The sequence below is a fragment of the Lepisosteus platostomus genome, chromosome 8, assembly GCF_059453375.1.
Source record: "Lepisosteus platostomus isolate fLepPlt1 chromosome 8, fLepPlt1.hap1, whole genome shotgun sequence".
Taxonomy (NCBI): domain Eukaryota; kingdom Metazoa; phylum Chordata; class Actinopteri; order Semionotiformes; family Lepisosteidae; genus Lepisosteus; species Lepisosteus platostomus.
Window position 1 is genome coordinate 7,786,028 of NC_142618.1, and position 13,435 is coordinate 7,799,462.

The window sequence follows — 13,435 nt, forward strand, 5'->3', positions numbered from 1 at the left end:
CGGACCTAGGACGCAGCTGCAGCGAACCAATCGCGCGATGTGACGCCGTGGTCAACAGAGGTCTCAAGGATTAATTTATTTCCTCAGTGTTTTTTTTTTTTCAAACGCCTACTTAGAACCTCATATCTAAAGGCGCTTGAATCTTTATCGGCCAAGAAAAAAAATAAAGAGTGTGTCTCTGTAGGCATGTGTTTTTTTTCCTCCGAAGCTGCCAGTGACGTCAGAGTGGGCTTTCTAGGAGAGAGCCGTGCAGCAGCAGAGCTGCGTGTGGGTTCTGTGCACTTGGATGTTAACAACGGGGATTTTAACTAAAGAGAGAAGGAGACAATGGCGGCTTTTATTCCTCGAATAGAACAGTTGTCTTCCCGTGTAGTGCGGATTCTTGGCTGCAACCCTGGACCCATGACACTCCAGGGAACAAATACATACTTAGTGGGCACAGGAAAAAGGTAACATTGGGGTCAAAGAACTCAGTGTCGTCCTCTCGTTGCGTTCTGCGTGTGCGAGAAAAGATACACTGCTACCCTTAACCGAAAAGGAAAGAAGAAACAGAATTGGTAAAAAAAAATAAAAATATGTATCAACAACCGCCACCCTCCATGTTTTTGTTTCTCTCGGGACGTTTCCGCACTAAGCCTCAGGTGATCGTGTGACTTTTCTTACCTAGAAGATACAGAGCGTGTTTTAAAAATTGCATTTCAACTGAAAAACCAACTTTCATTTGTCATTAAAACATGTGATTACTAATCAGCTGTTCCCTATTCCTGCCAATCTGGACCCAACTTGTTTGTGCGACGGTGTTTTGAGGGGCTTAATATTTCTACTAACGCCCGGTTCTGTTAACAGCTCCACTAACAGCCTTGAGCAGTACGAGCAAGCTACAGTAGCAGACGGCCCGTTGTGTTAGAACATAACATGTATATACGCTTAACTATAGAAAGACTAGGTATAAGGTGCAAGTATTAACTGCAAGTTTAAACATGGAGCTTACAAACGAGAGGAGCCCATCCAGCTCATTTGGCTTTCGGAAATTAGTTGGTCTGAGGATTTCTTTCAGAATAATCTTTTTGAAGTTTTGAATACCAGTTCTTATATTGCTAATATTATTAGAACGAATTAGCCGAGCGGTCATTGTCTTAGTGTGAAGTCGTTCGGCTCCCATCTTCTTAGATATGCTTACTAAATATAAAACGAAACATAAATAAGAAAGTTTATAATAACGGGGTTAAAAATAGTGGCCATTTGATTGGTTTAATACGAGTAACGTTTCCCCGCTTTTCACCGCCCACCACTCACAACGGCCTTACCTTGCCATTTCCCATGAACCTGGTCAACATGAACAATTATTTAGCAGGTCGACCTTAATGGATGAGGGTGAAACCTGGACGCTTCTCCTTTATTAACATGCATTCTTGCGTTGAATTATTTATACGTTTTTTGGTTTACGCGAATTCAAGAGGTACATTACCTGTATACCATATCGCATGTTCTACATTCATTATAGCTGCTTGTTCAAACGGTTCAAGCAAGGTAGTGAAGCGAGGCTAGTCTTTTCGAAATCCTGACTGTTCCCTAGAATTTATCATTTGGCGGGTTCTGTCGCTTTTTATGGGTGGGAACTACATTAGAAGTTTTATAGTCAATGGGTTGAATCTTTGTCTTGAGTGAGTGTTGGAGGAGGTTTGTTAATGGTTTATAAAATGTTTTTTTTTTCAGACGTTTCGTGCAATACCATTAATATCTGGAGATTTAAGTGTGTGCCACTGTGTCACAGATCCCATCCATGTTAATATCTTAAAAAGAGCTTTCTTATGACAACGAGAGGCATGTGGTTCATTTCTTCGTAAAATTAATTGACTTAACATCAAAAGACACATATCACTCCATGCACGTGAGTTTAGAAGACTGAAGTATTGTATGTGAGGTTGGGATATTGATTAAATGGTTTTGGTGTCAATTGTGATTAGCCTAATTGTTGTATAGACCATCCTGATGGGTTACAATGATGGTAGCTGTTTTTGTACCAGCAGCTTTTTTGGCCATTTTTACTTTTTTGCCAGAATGTGACAGTTATGCCAGGTGATTGTCATCAGAAGTATTGAATGTTTATGGGATGAACTGGGATGATGTGTCTGATCCGAGATTCAAAGACCAGATGTTGGGGAAAAATCCCATAGGACAGCACTGCAGAGTGGTGCGCAGCGAACATCACAGAAGCAATAATATTCATAATAATTCCTTACACTTATATAGTGCTTTTCTGGACACTCCACTAAAGCGCTTTACAGGTAATGATAAATTCCACTACCACCAACAATGTGCAGCCCCACCTGGTAGTACAGCCTGTACCAGTTCCAGCAGTGGCAATACAAGCTGGAGGCCTGTGACTTTCACAGTACCTTATTAACCTGCATCACTTAATTAAATGTTGCTGCACCTGCTACAAAAAGATTTCCTTCCTGTCATTTTTTTCTGCGCTTGGTGCAATTGAAATGGTTTATTTTGATCAAGTGGTGTAGGGTTTCCAGGCCTTTTCAAAACCTCAGCTCCAGATGAGCTGAGTAAATGTGTTATATTGGGTCCCATTAAGCCACTTAAGAGCCTGTTTAGATCTTTAAGAGACTTGCAATGAAAGCATAGACACACCAGAAACAGAGAGCCTGTCTCTGGTCTGAATGTTTCCCATTTTAATGTCTCAGATACTATTCTTCATGTTTTACTCTTCCTTGCAGTTGTAATAATGAAAAAAGCTTGTATTCTTTTCTTGACCTGTTTTGTTGACCTAAAATTTCTAACTTACAGCTCTTTATTGCAGTGAACTGTGAATGAATGCTCTGACAGCAACGTTAAAATAAAAATAGTTGAAATGTAACGTTCCATCTTTCTAATTTTTTTCCGCCTTTCTTGCTTCAGCAGCTGTTCTTATGTTTGTTTTGCTTTTTCTGTTTTCTGTGAACTGTTGTGGATTTCAGTTTAATGTGTGATTTGGGTGAGATTGTGTTTGCACTACAAGCGAAATTTCAGTATAAAGAGTGTGAGGGGACAATTTCTGTTTTCACTCTATATGACTTCAGTATCTTAATATAGTTTACACCACTGCTGGTAATCCTGGTCCTGGAGGGGTTGTACTGCAGCAGATCTTCTGAATCCTAAATAGTTAATTCCTAAAGATCTAAAAGAATTTTGTTCTGAGCATTAATACAGGGGTTCAAAAAAGTAGTTTAAAAATAATTTAAACTGAAAGTCTACCTGCAACTCCTAAGGTGAACAGCTGCTCATTCTTGAATTAATTAGTGCCATTAACTTACCACATGTTCCATGTCTTTAGATATGGCTGATTTAAGAATGACCTGTATTACCTGCTCCCCCGGGGCTCCCCAGAATCTGGGTTGGCCACCTCTGTTTTCCCCAGTTCAGGCTTGTTGTGGATGAGGTGGTGCAAGTTTTAATTATGTCCCTAACAGTGCTTCCTAGTCTGCAAAATACTGCTGTGCTAAGAGCGGAACACTGTTGGCACCTGTATAAGCAGAGGCTGTAAAGCAGAAAAACCATGTAGCTCATCTGATCTCTCCGTTTTATATCTGTAGTAATACAGATGTTGAAAATCATGCAACAGTCAAGTGGAAACTAGATGGAAGGGTATCATAGGGGAACTGCAATGCTATTTTTATATTTCAGGGTTAGAAAGAATCAGCATTGTTGAGTGCATTTCAAACCACAATAAAAGTAAAATGTACACAGTAACTTGTAAAACCTCTAATTTACATAATAAAATAGACAAAATTTCAGGAATGTGCACTGCCATGTTCAGCAATTCAGAACGAGGCAACAAAACGTCTGGTGACATGAAGTGGCCCTATGACATTATAAACAAGCAGGCTGGTGAATACATCTCTTTTAATCCAATAGAAATAATGCTCTCGATTTCGAGATGGTTTTGCCTACAAATCCTTATATGTTAACTCTGCCTGCAGATCACTTTGGAACATTTCTGCAGTGGAGTGTCTGCAGCATAACCTGTACTTATTGTCTCCTGCATCACATTAAATTAGTCATTACAGTGACTAGTGAGCAGGGAGGGCCACTTCACTTTAATTATACATCATTTATAAATTTCATTTTCAGCTCCTAGAATTTTACCAAGTTCCCAGGATCTGCATCAGAGATTCCGGTTGATTTTTATTATGAGATTGCTGCCGATTATGTATATTTGAGACCCTAAAAAGCACTTCAGCAATAGTACAAAAGTTCATTTTCTAAAAGTGGGAATTAGTGAGTGCTGATTGTTGAAGAAATGTGCTGTTATGGTTTATTATGTGTACTGTAAAAAGTACTCTTGCAGTTATCTTGAAATTGACAATGCTGTTCCTCATTGTTTCTAAAGGGTTATGTGTGCGTTTGACAAACTGTAAGGGTAAAAAGCTTGTTAAAGTATTCAGACGCTGCAAACAAATTAGTATGAAGGAATATGAAACATTTCTGTTCAAACAGTTCATTCTCCTTTTCAGGCGAATCCTGATAGACACTGGAGAGCCCTCAGTTCCAGAATACATAAGCTGCCTGAAGCAAGCGCTGACTCAGTTCAACACCACAATCCAGGAGATAACGGTCACACACTGGCACATTGACCACAGTGGTGGCATTGCAGATATATGCAAAGACATCACAAAAGGTAGCATGAATATCAACAATTTATTTTTCATTTCCTAACTTGCATTGGCTTTTACTTTAATTAATAATAATTCTTACACTTATAAGGCACTTTTCTGCACACTCTGGAAAAATGATTAATGGCTCCGTTTCACATGCTCTGTGATTTCAGATGGATTCGAATATTTTAGCTTTCAGCAGCAGAATTCAAGTCGAAAGTGTCCTTTTAAACCAATGTGAGATACTTGCATTTAATGGAGACGAAAAATTGTTATTTTTAATAGATTGTGAACACACATTTCACACGAGATTACAAGTAGACTGTAGATGTTGTCATTGTTTCTTTGTTCTGTTTTTCTGATTGTACAGATTCTGATTTGCGCATCACAAAACTCCCTCGTAATCCTCATGTTGAAGAAGGTACTCTGGAAGGGAAGACATACATGTACTTAAAGGATGGGGATGTGTTAGAAACTGAAGGCGCCACTCTTAGGTGAACAAACCACTAAAAATCGCAAACAAATAGAATGAAAATTCAGTATCAAGTCTGACCTCTGCTGCACATTTTAGGCCAGGTGTTGTCAGACCTGACAGTTGAATAGTGTAGAGGTTAGCACTGCTGCACAGCTCTTGGGCCCTGGGTTAAATTCTGGTCCTGCACCCCTTCTGTGTGGAGTCTGCATGTTTTAATATGCTCATGAGACTTTTCTCAAGGGACCAGTTTCCTCACGCCACCCAAAGATATCCTGCCTTGGTTTGGCTGACGATTCTGAGCTGTTTCTCTGTTGCCCTGAGATGGCATAACCTCTACTTCAGGCTGCTACCCTTGCCAGGAACTAGTTTCAGTGGTTTCCTGAAAAATAAAGAGGTTCTCAGTCCAATCTGTTGGGTTGTCTCACACCCGAACACTTGCTGGTTGGCTACGCTGCTGATATTTCCTGCATGCCTAAAGTGCCAGCTTATGGAAAATAAGTACTTATGATATAAAGTAAATGTGGATCAAGCACATTCATTTCAAATGGGAAAACGTTTAGTTACCTTTGTATTCTGTACTTGACAGAATAAAATAGAAATGGAATGCAATCTAATTATGGAAAACGTGGATGTGTCTTTCCACTCTTAACAATCCTAAGCTACGTTTAAAAATGCTCATGCCCGTCCATTCTGTAATATATTCTTGGGTGGGAAATCGCTGATCCCTGTGTGTTTTTGTGCTTTAACCTGCTAGCTTCAAAATGACGCTGATTGCTCAGTGAGATGGCTTTCCTCCACAGGGTCCTCTTCACTCCTGGGCACACAGATGATCATATGGCTCTCATTCTTGAGGAGGAGAAAGCTGTTTTTTCTGGAGACTGCATTCTGGGGGAAGGGACGGCAGTGTTTGAAGATCTTTATGATTACATGAAATCGCTGGAGGTCTTACTGAGCTCTAAAGCCGATTTGATCTATCCAGGTTTGCCATCTCCTCCTTTCATACATTAAGCCTTTCTGTACACAGCACCACATAGAAGAAACAAATTAGAAATATTATTTAGAGGGTTCTGGAGGGAGGTGTTCAACAGTCAAATAATATTTGTTTTTTACTGTACATTTTTTAGCATTGGAAAGGAAAGGTGCTCTTTGCCTTCCTTTTCATGCCTGGACTTTGCTTACAGCTTCAGATCTCCTTCAGGTTTTCTTCTATATCTGAATATGGCATAAAATAACATATCAGAGTTTTCTTCACTAATGAAAGCCAAATGAGACTTTACATAACTAGGTATTCCAAAAGGAAATGATTCAGAATTACGGCTGACAGTAAGATTTACACACCACCTTGTAATGTAAGCAGGTCTGACCAGCCAATGTACTGTATAACCTTGATTTGTTTTCCTGACTCAAAAAGAAATTGTGATGTTCACAAAGAATTTGAAATTCCACATTCAGTTAAATGCAGAAATACCCTTCATAGCAAGTTCCTAATTTCCCTTTCTGCCCTATTCACATCTTGATTATATAACATATAATTCGTTGTGTTGTTTTGGCATATAAGGATTTTTTTAAACGTAGGGGCACCTAATGAAAGAGATTCACCCACAGTGTCATTTTTCCTCAGTTATGTTCCTCTCCCCTCAGGCCATGGGCCGGTAGTGCATAACGCAGGGAGCAAAATCCGTGAATACATCGCTCACAGGAACCTGCGTGAGCAACAGATTCTCCAAGTTCTGCAAGAGAATGCTGGAAAGTCCTTCTCCTCAATGGACCTTGTCAAAGAAGTTTATAAGGTATTCATTGGATTTCCATTTTTACAAGGAAACAGCCACTCAATAGCTGCATTATCCTATTTTAATCTACTAAGGAATTTGTAGATTGTATAAAAAAAAACAGTTGAATGCTGCTGTTAACTGCATTGCAGTAAGATTCTTGACAGAATATGGTAGAATTCCACCACTGTCTCCTGAAGATTTTCACTTGTGCATAGTGAGCTACCGAAGCAGGATCTGTATTTGTCTTGTGTTTCGTTTCAACCTTGTACGTCATCTGGGATAAAGGGGCTATATAAATATTGAAGAATAATCATTCTTTTTTAACAAATGATGGAAGTTATCCAAATATCAAATGAACTGTAGTGAGCAGACTTTTTAATAATTCTTATGTCTGTGACTTATTAGGAGACTCCAGAGGTTCTACACAAAGCTGCTGAAGTGAACCTTGTGCATCATTTAAAGAAGCTGGAAAAAGAAGGAAAAATAAGTAGGTTATTTCTAGTTTGTGGTGGCTGCTCTACGGATGGCTTTAGAGAGTCTTTCTATAGACTGTATCTATAGAATGACGGTCTATGGACTGTAAATATGTATATCATCTGTAGATTCAAATCATGTCTGCAGTCTTCACACTTTAATTTGAACATGTTTTTCTAAGAGGTAACGGGGGATGGAATCTGAAAGGAAAAGACTCACTATAATAATATCTAAGGAACACCACATCTTCAACTTCCGGAGCTAAATTTCATACGGTCCCATCTTAGAAAAACTTCCATTTTCTTCCCTTGCTCTCGGGATTATCTGTATGCACGTTATAATGCACTTTACATTTTTGATTTTATCCACAGACAAAGAACATTCACCTGCAGTAAGATGGAGGAGCAGTCTGTGATTCACTTCATTAACTCAGCTTGCAGTTTCTTAAATGCCTTTGATTGTCTTTTAATTGGAACAGCTACAGCTAATTAAGCACTGTTAATGGGTTTAAAGTGACAGATTTTATTAAGGTTTTTCATCATTTTGGTGGCACTACATACTGGCCGGAGGTCACGTCAGTGAAAGGTAGAATTACCCACGTAAAAGTGACCATTGCTTTATTTTCATTGTCTTTGTCCTCTCCGTTCTTTCTTTGCCCTCTGTTCTGCACAGTACATTACATGTAGCTTCCCAATTAGCCTTCCAGTGTGGAATTAATTGTTCAGTCTAATAAAGATAAGATTTCCATGCAGTTAAGGTAACTGATTACCCGTTTGTAATGTAATGGAAGGATGAAAAGCTCTTTCTGCTTGGTGAGATTAGCACTCACAGCACTAGGACCCTGGGTTCAATTCCTGGGTTGCTGTTTGCATAGAGTTTGTCTGTTTTCCCTGTGTTCACATGGGTTTTCACTGGCTGCACAGCTTTCCTCCTACAGTACAAAGACATACCAGTAGGGTAACTAGTTTCTGGGATCATTCTTCTGGGCGGAGCGGTGGAACTGTGACTAAGGATCTGGGCCTGTGGCTGGAAGGTTGCCGGTTCAAATCCTGTGGCCGGCAGAGGAATCTGTTGGGCCCCTACTCTGTTGGGCCCCTGAGCAAGGCCCTTAACCCCAACTGCTCCAGGGGTGTCGTATAAATGGCTGACCCTGAGCTCTGACCCCAAGCTTCTCTCCCCACCTGTGTATCTCATGGAGAGCAAGCTGGGGTATGCGAAAAATGATATATGGCTAATAAAGTGATCTTATCTTAATTGTCCGTGGTGTGTGTGTGTGTGTGTGTGTGTGTGTGTGTCTGTCTGTGTCTGTGTCTGTGTGTGCCCTGTGATGAACTGGCATCCCATACAGGGTGTATCTTGTGCCCGTTACTTGTCGGGAAAGACTGTCTCCCCTGCAACCCTGAACTGGAATAAACAATTTGGATGCATGAATGTGCTACATAAAGAACATGCAACATGTCTGTCGTCTGCCTTTTTGAGAGCAGGATGATGTCCGATTGCTCAACAGGTTTGTTCCTACATGACAGTGGTAGTGTGCCTCAGCATTTCCACAATAGATTCACCGTAGCCCAGCCCAACAGTGCTGCTTTTCTGATCTTAACAACCTTTGTAACATTCAATCAGTATGTGCACTTGGCCTTAGAGGCAAACATAGCACCACAACAATATTCCTCCTAAAAGGAGAGACTGAGAGCTGTTTTGGATACAGTAGCCTGTGTACTGTGTTTTTCTAATGCTCCTGGAAATGCATGAACATGTATGGAATACGTCATATGCAATAAAATAATTAAAAATGTTTTCTCTCATGTCTTCTATAAAAACATTAGTTTATCAGGGTTTGATGCTATACACAATATAAGAATCTATAGGACATAAACTCCCAGATCCTTTTTAAGTGTGCTGCAGCTCCAGATCGCTTATGTACAGTATGGCAATAGTCCGTACTACCCGCATTCGCTTCCAGAGTGGTCGTTTCATGTCGCGTCCACTAGATGGCAGTGTTTTCCCAACAATGAGAAACTATCCTTTAGGTTTAGCTGGATTTTGTTTTTCTCAGCCGCACTTAATTCTACCGGTATGCAATTGAAAAGATCGCTTTTCTCACAATAAAGATGGAACAGGAAATAATTATTGGAGTGGATATATAACCCAACTTCTGACTTAAGGGTATGATTTTTAACATAAAAATGAAACTTTCCCGAATACAGTCTCAAATTATCACAATGCGATACGGTGGGTTTACACGCGAAAACTACGCCGTGCCAGAAACGCCTTGCAAAACATCTCCCGTTTATGCCGGTCAGCAATACCTCTTCACAAAACTGCCTTCCCTCCCCCCATCGGCCAGATTTCCGTGCGCTTGCCATAAATTTATATGCACGCACATAGCACTATTACATACTGTACGAACAAAGCATGAGTTCTGAACATATGGCAGCTTGTGGAGCACATTTTAGCACTGAACACAGAACGCAGCTTTTCAATAACCAAGGCTGGAGAGGACAAGAGCACATGGAAATAGCACAGCCCTAAAAAAAGTTCCATTAGGGAGCTGCATCAGCATGCGTAGGCTGCAAAGGAACAAGTCAAGGTTTATTCCATACTGAAAGGAAAAGAAAAGAGTCACAGTGTTTCGGCTGTGGAGCCTTATTCAGGTGTGAGAAGGCTACCCAGCTGAAATGTGCCCTAAAAAAGAAACCTTCACTTCATTGTGACCTTAAACGTCAAGTGCAAGGCTTTGATTTTGACTTAGATTTCATTCTCAAAAACTTCACACCCTGAAATCTGCAGTGGCGTTTTTACAGAAAGCATGCTGAAATGATTGGGAGTACCATATCTGATTCATTTTCATCTTGGTCTAGAATTAACATCCTTTTCTGAATCGGCGTGAGCCCCACTTGACGGGAGACGTGCCGATGGAAATGTTGCAAGGTCAGATTGATTTATTGCTCTCGCTGACTTCACAGATCTGGGTTCGGCACCTGGAGAAGAACAACCATTCGGCAACACAGATCTGGGTTCGGTAACCATTAAAGAACAGCAGTGCTTGACCTGTTTGGAGACATCAGACTCGACAGCACGAACCTTTATTAATGTGACATAATTGGCTTTTCCTGGAACCTAACCCCCCTGCGCAGGTCTTCAGGCACCAGAAACTAACCCCCCAGAGAAATTAGTGTGAAATAAGTATTTATTAATGTAACTGCCAGTAGATCAGTGGATTGTGAAATCGCCTCGAGATTAATGTGTTACTAAATCAAGACAGTATCTGGGACAGAGGGTCTGTGCTGCTGTGTTCTATGTGTACCTGTTCAACTTTCATGCTGAAAGCAGTAAAACAAGCTTTTGTTTTCACAAATTCACAGAATTGGCTTCGGTTTTCAAGTGTCATCTCAAAATCTTCGGTTTATGTGCGACCATTAATGCTTCAATGTCCCCAATTCCATAAAATTACCCAGCAGAGATTCACGGAAAGCAAGCAGCTTAGCAGAAAAGTTCATTTTAAACATACTTTACTACTGATCAGTACTGAGATGGGATATTGAAACATGTGCTCATAATATCAAAACCCAAAATAATTCCCTGAAATGTGTGAAATGGACATTGTTACCTTACAATAATGTATTTTAGAGCAAGTCTTTCTATTTGCAACCCTCACCTCCCTAAGTTCTCTTTCTCTAAATAACTGCAAGGTGAAGTGAGCCTGTGATACAGCTAAGCAGTGGGTTAAATGCGAAATGCCTTTGCCGCTGTAGGGACGCAAGAGATCACAGTACAGTTTTGAAGTACAGTAAGTGTATTACCAGTCATCCATTCAGAGAGCAAAGCAGATGTACTGCCTGCTCTGTTCTGCAACAATCATGTTTGACACACAAAATCAAATTTAGGACAAGGACACGTGATTTATTTATTTAAGCACAGAAGATAAAATGATGTACATGGTGTGGGGAATATTTTTATGCAGCACCACAGAATGCTTATTCTGCTGTCTGAATGTTTGAGAACATCACGAACATCCAGCCTTCAAACTATCTTGTCTAATGTTGTACAAGTGCACATCTTGCACATCTAAGTTCTGTTTTCACTGAATTCTTTATATAAATAACTGTTAGAATTGATTATATAACCTTACAAAGTACTGTACTCTTTCCTCACTGTAAAAGCTGGCCTTGTGTTCAGGGAGTAGCTGCTATATTTTTGTTATTGGATGTCTAAGGGTGATGAAGTCACTCAATTCACACATTTCAAGGCACGTTTTAATAAGAGTAGTGCATTTTTAATGACTATGAGTAAGCAACTTTCCCATTAAAGAATGATATGTTTGTAAGAGTGGAACAGCACTCCTTGTAGCCAAAAAGCTGGGGCCTGCAGCAAGTTTCTTCGCTTTTAAAGCTATCTATCAAATTAACACAAAGTATTATGGTACTTGTCAGTTGTTTCAGTAGCACAGTACTACATCTCACACCAGGGAATGGCAGTGTTTTCTTTCCTTAATTGTGGCCCCAGGAACGTTTTATGAGACAAGTGTTGTAACGTGGAGAATAAACAGTGGTCCCTTCATATGCAGAGCTTCCCAGTTACTGAATTCTTTCAAAGTTTCGGTGGATAAAAATCTAGAATTCAGGACACTGATTCGTGCGTCTGTGGCTTGATTCCGTTACACACAGCGTGGCAATACGCGAGGGTGTGTTCAGTGTGGAGGCGGGGCCCTGGATGAAGGGTTTTTGGCTAAACCGCAGCCGTGGGGCCCTTTAAGATTTCCTGAACACTGCCCGGAGGGACAAGCAAGTCCTCGCAAGGGGAGGAGCATTCCTCTGACAGTCCCGGAGGGGACTGTGACCAAGCGTGAGGCCGTCGTTTTTCCTTCATTTTGTTTTCTTTTCCCAAGGCCGCTGTGTATCTCCACCGGGGCAGGCTGATCCTTTTTCACGGGTCTGAGTTTTTATTTTGTTTTGGCTTTGCGCTCCCTGCTCTTCCAGACTGGACCCCGTTAAATAGGGTAGTTCAGTCTGGACGCCGCGGGTGCACAGCGGACCATTATTATTTTTTGCTTTTTGTTTCGTTCCACCCCTTTTGAGTTATTTTCGGTTTTCATTCACCTCACACCGGTGCCTCTGTCCCTCAGTCGGGAAGTCGACTTTAAGCGGTGCTCGCTGCAGCTCCTCCCACTCCCACACCGTTACAACAGATATACTGTACAGTACTTATTGTTAATGTTAGGCATGTGATAATACACTGTAACTATGTTTGCACATAAACATTATTTATGTCGTAAAATTGAATTGTAAGTTCTAAGTAAAATAAACCGATTTACTGTTCATTAAATAATTGCATGAACAGATCTGTGTCTCTTAAACAGTTCTTAAATGCCATAATTCCAGATCCCATTTGCACTGAACTGCAGAATTATGCTGAAGAAGGGCTCCTTTCTGCAGGTGACTAACTCATACCTGGCTATAGAACTAAAAGTGAGCTTTCCTTACAGGGCTCCAGCCCAATCCAAGTCACATGCATTTCCCTGTACTGTACCTCAGCATAATATGTCATTAAAGATCAAAGTTTCAGCATTAATGCTCATAATGACAAATAGCAGGGAATATTTCATCATTCCATAGAAAATTCCTGGGCTTCAAATTGAAAAACTGAGAAGACTACAAGGAGGTTTCATTCAAGTCTTAAAAATCTACAAAGGCATTGACATATTCAACTCTATCGACTTCTTCAGACTCAGTAATGAAACATGAACCAGCATCAAAAGTGGAAACTACATGGAAGTAGTTAGTCTTTCCCGGCAAGCAACAGGCACAAGGCAGGATACAGCCCGTACGGGGTGCCAGCTCATCACAGGACACACACAGACGCACACACTCACACCAGGGCCAATTTTCCCACCAGCGAGTTGATCTACCAGTCTTTGGACTGTGGAAGGAAACACACACAAACATGGAGATAACACAAAAACAGGCTGGATAAGATCCCGGATCAATTACTGTACCTCTATAAACCAAATGGGCTGGATGGCAAAAAGGCTTCTTTTCATTCTTTCTAATCTTTCTTACGTTCTT

The 13,435-nt window shown here is 40.6% G+C and overlaps 1 protein-coding gene across 1 annotated transcript; it reads left to right on the forward strand.

Annotated features, from left to right (window-relative positions):
- Positions 1-137: 137 nt before the first annotated feature.
- lactb2 (lactamase, beta 2) lies at positions 138-9,165 on the forward strand. The gene is made up of 7 exons (XM_088642262.1): positions 138-449; positions 4,509-4,672; positions 5,020-5,143; positions 5,925-6,103; positions 6,766-6,914; positions 7,302-7,383; positions 7,742-9,165. The coding sequence occupies exons 1-7, from the start codon at positions 328-330 to the stop codon at positions 7,783-7,785; spliced, it is 864 nt and encodes a 287-aa protein (XP_088498388.1). The 5' UTR covers positions 138-327; the 3' UTR covers positions 7,786-9,165.
- Positions 9,166-13,435: the final 4,270 nt, after the last annotated feature.

Excerpts from the sequence above, each read along its gene's own strand:
- lactb2 (XM_088642262.1), top strand. The coding sequence starts at position 328 with ATGGCGGCTTTTATTCCTCGAATAGAACAGTTGTCTTCCCGTGTAGTG. Across the intron at positions 5,144-5,924 it reads ACTGAAGGCGCCACTCTTAG|GGTCCTCTTCACTCCTGGGC; the intron begins GTGAACAAACCA and ends TTTCCTCCACAG. Across the intron at positions 6,104-6,765 it reads AGCCGATTTGATCTATCCAG|GCCATGGGCCGGTAGTGCAT; the intron begins GTTTGCCATCTC and ends CTCTCCCCTCAG.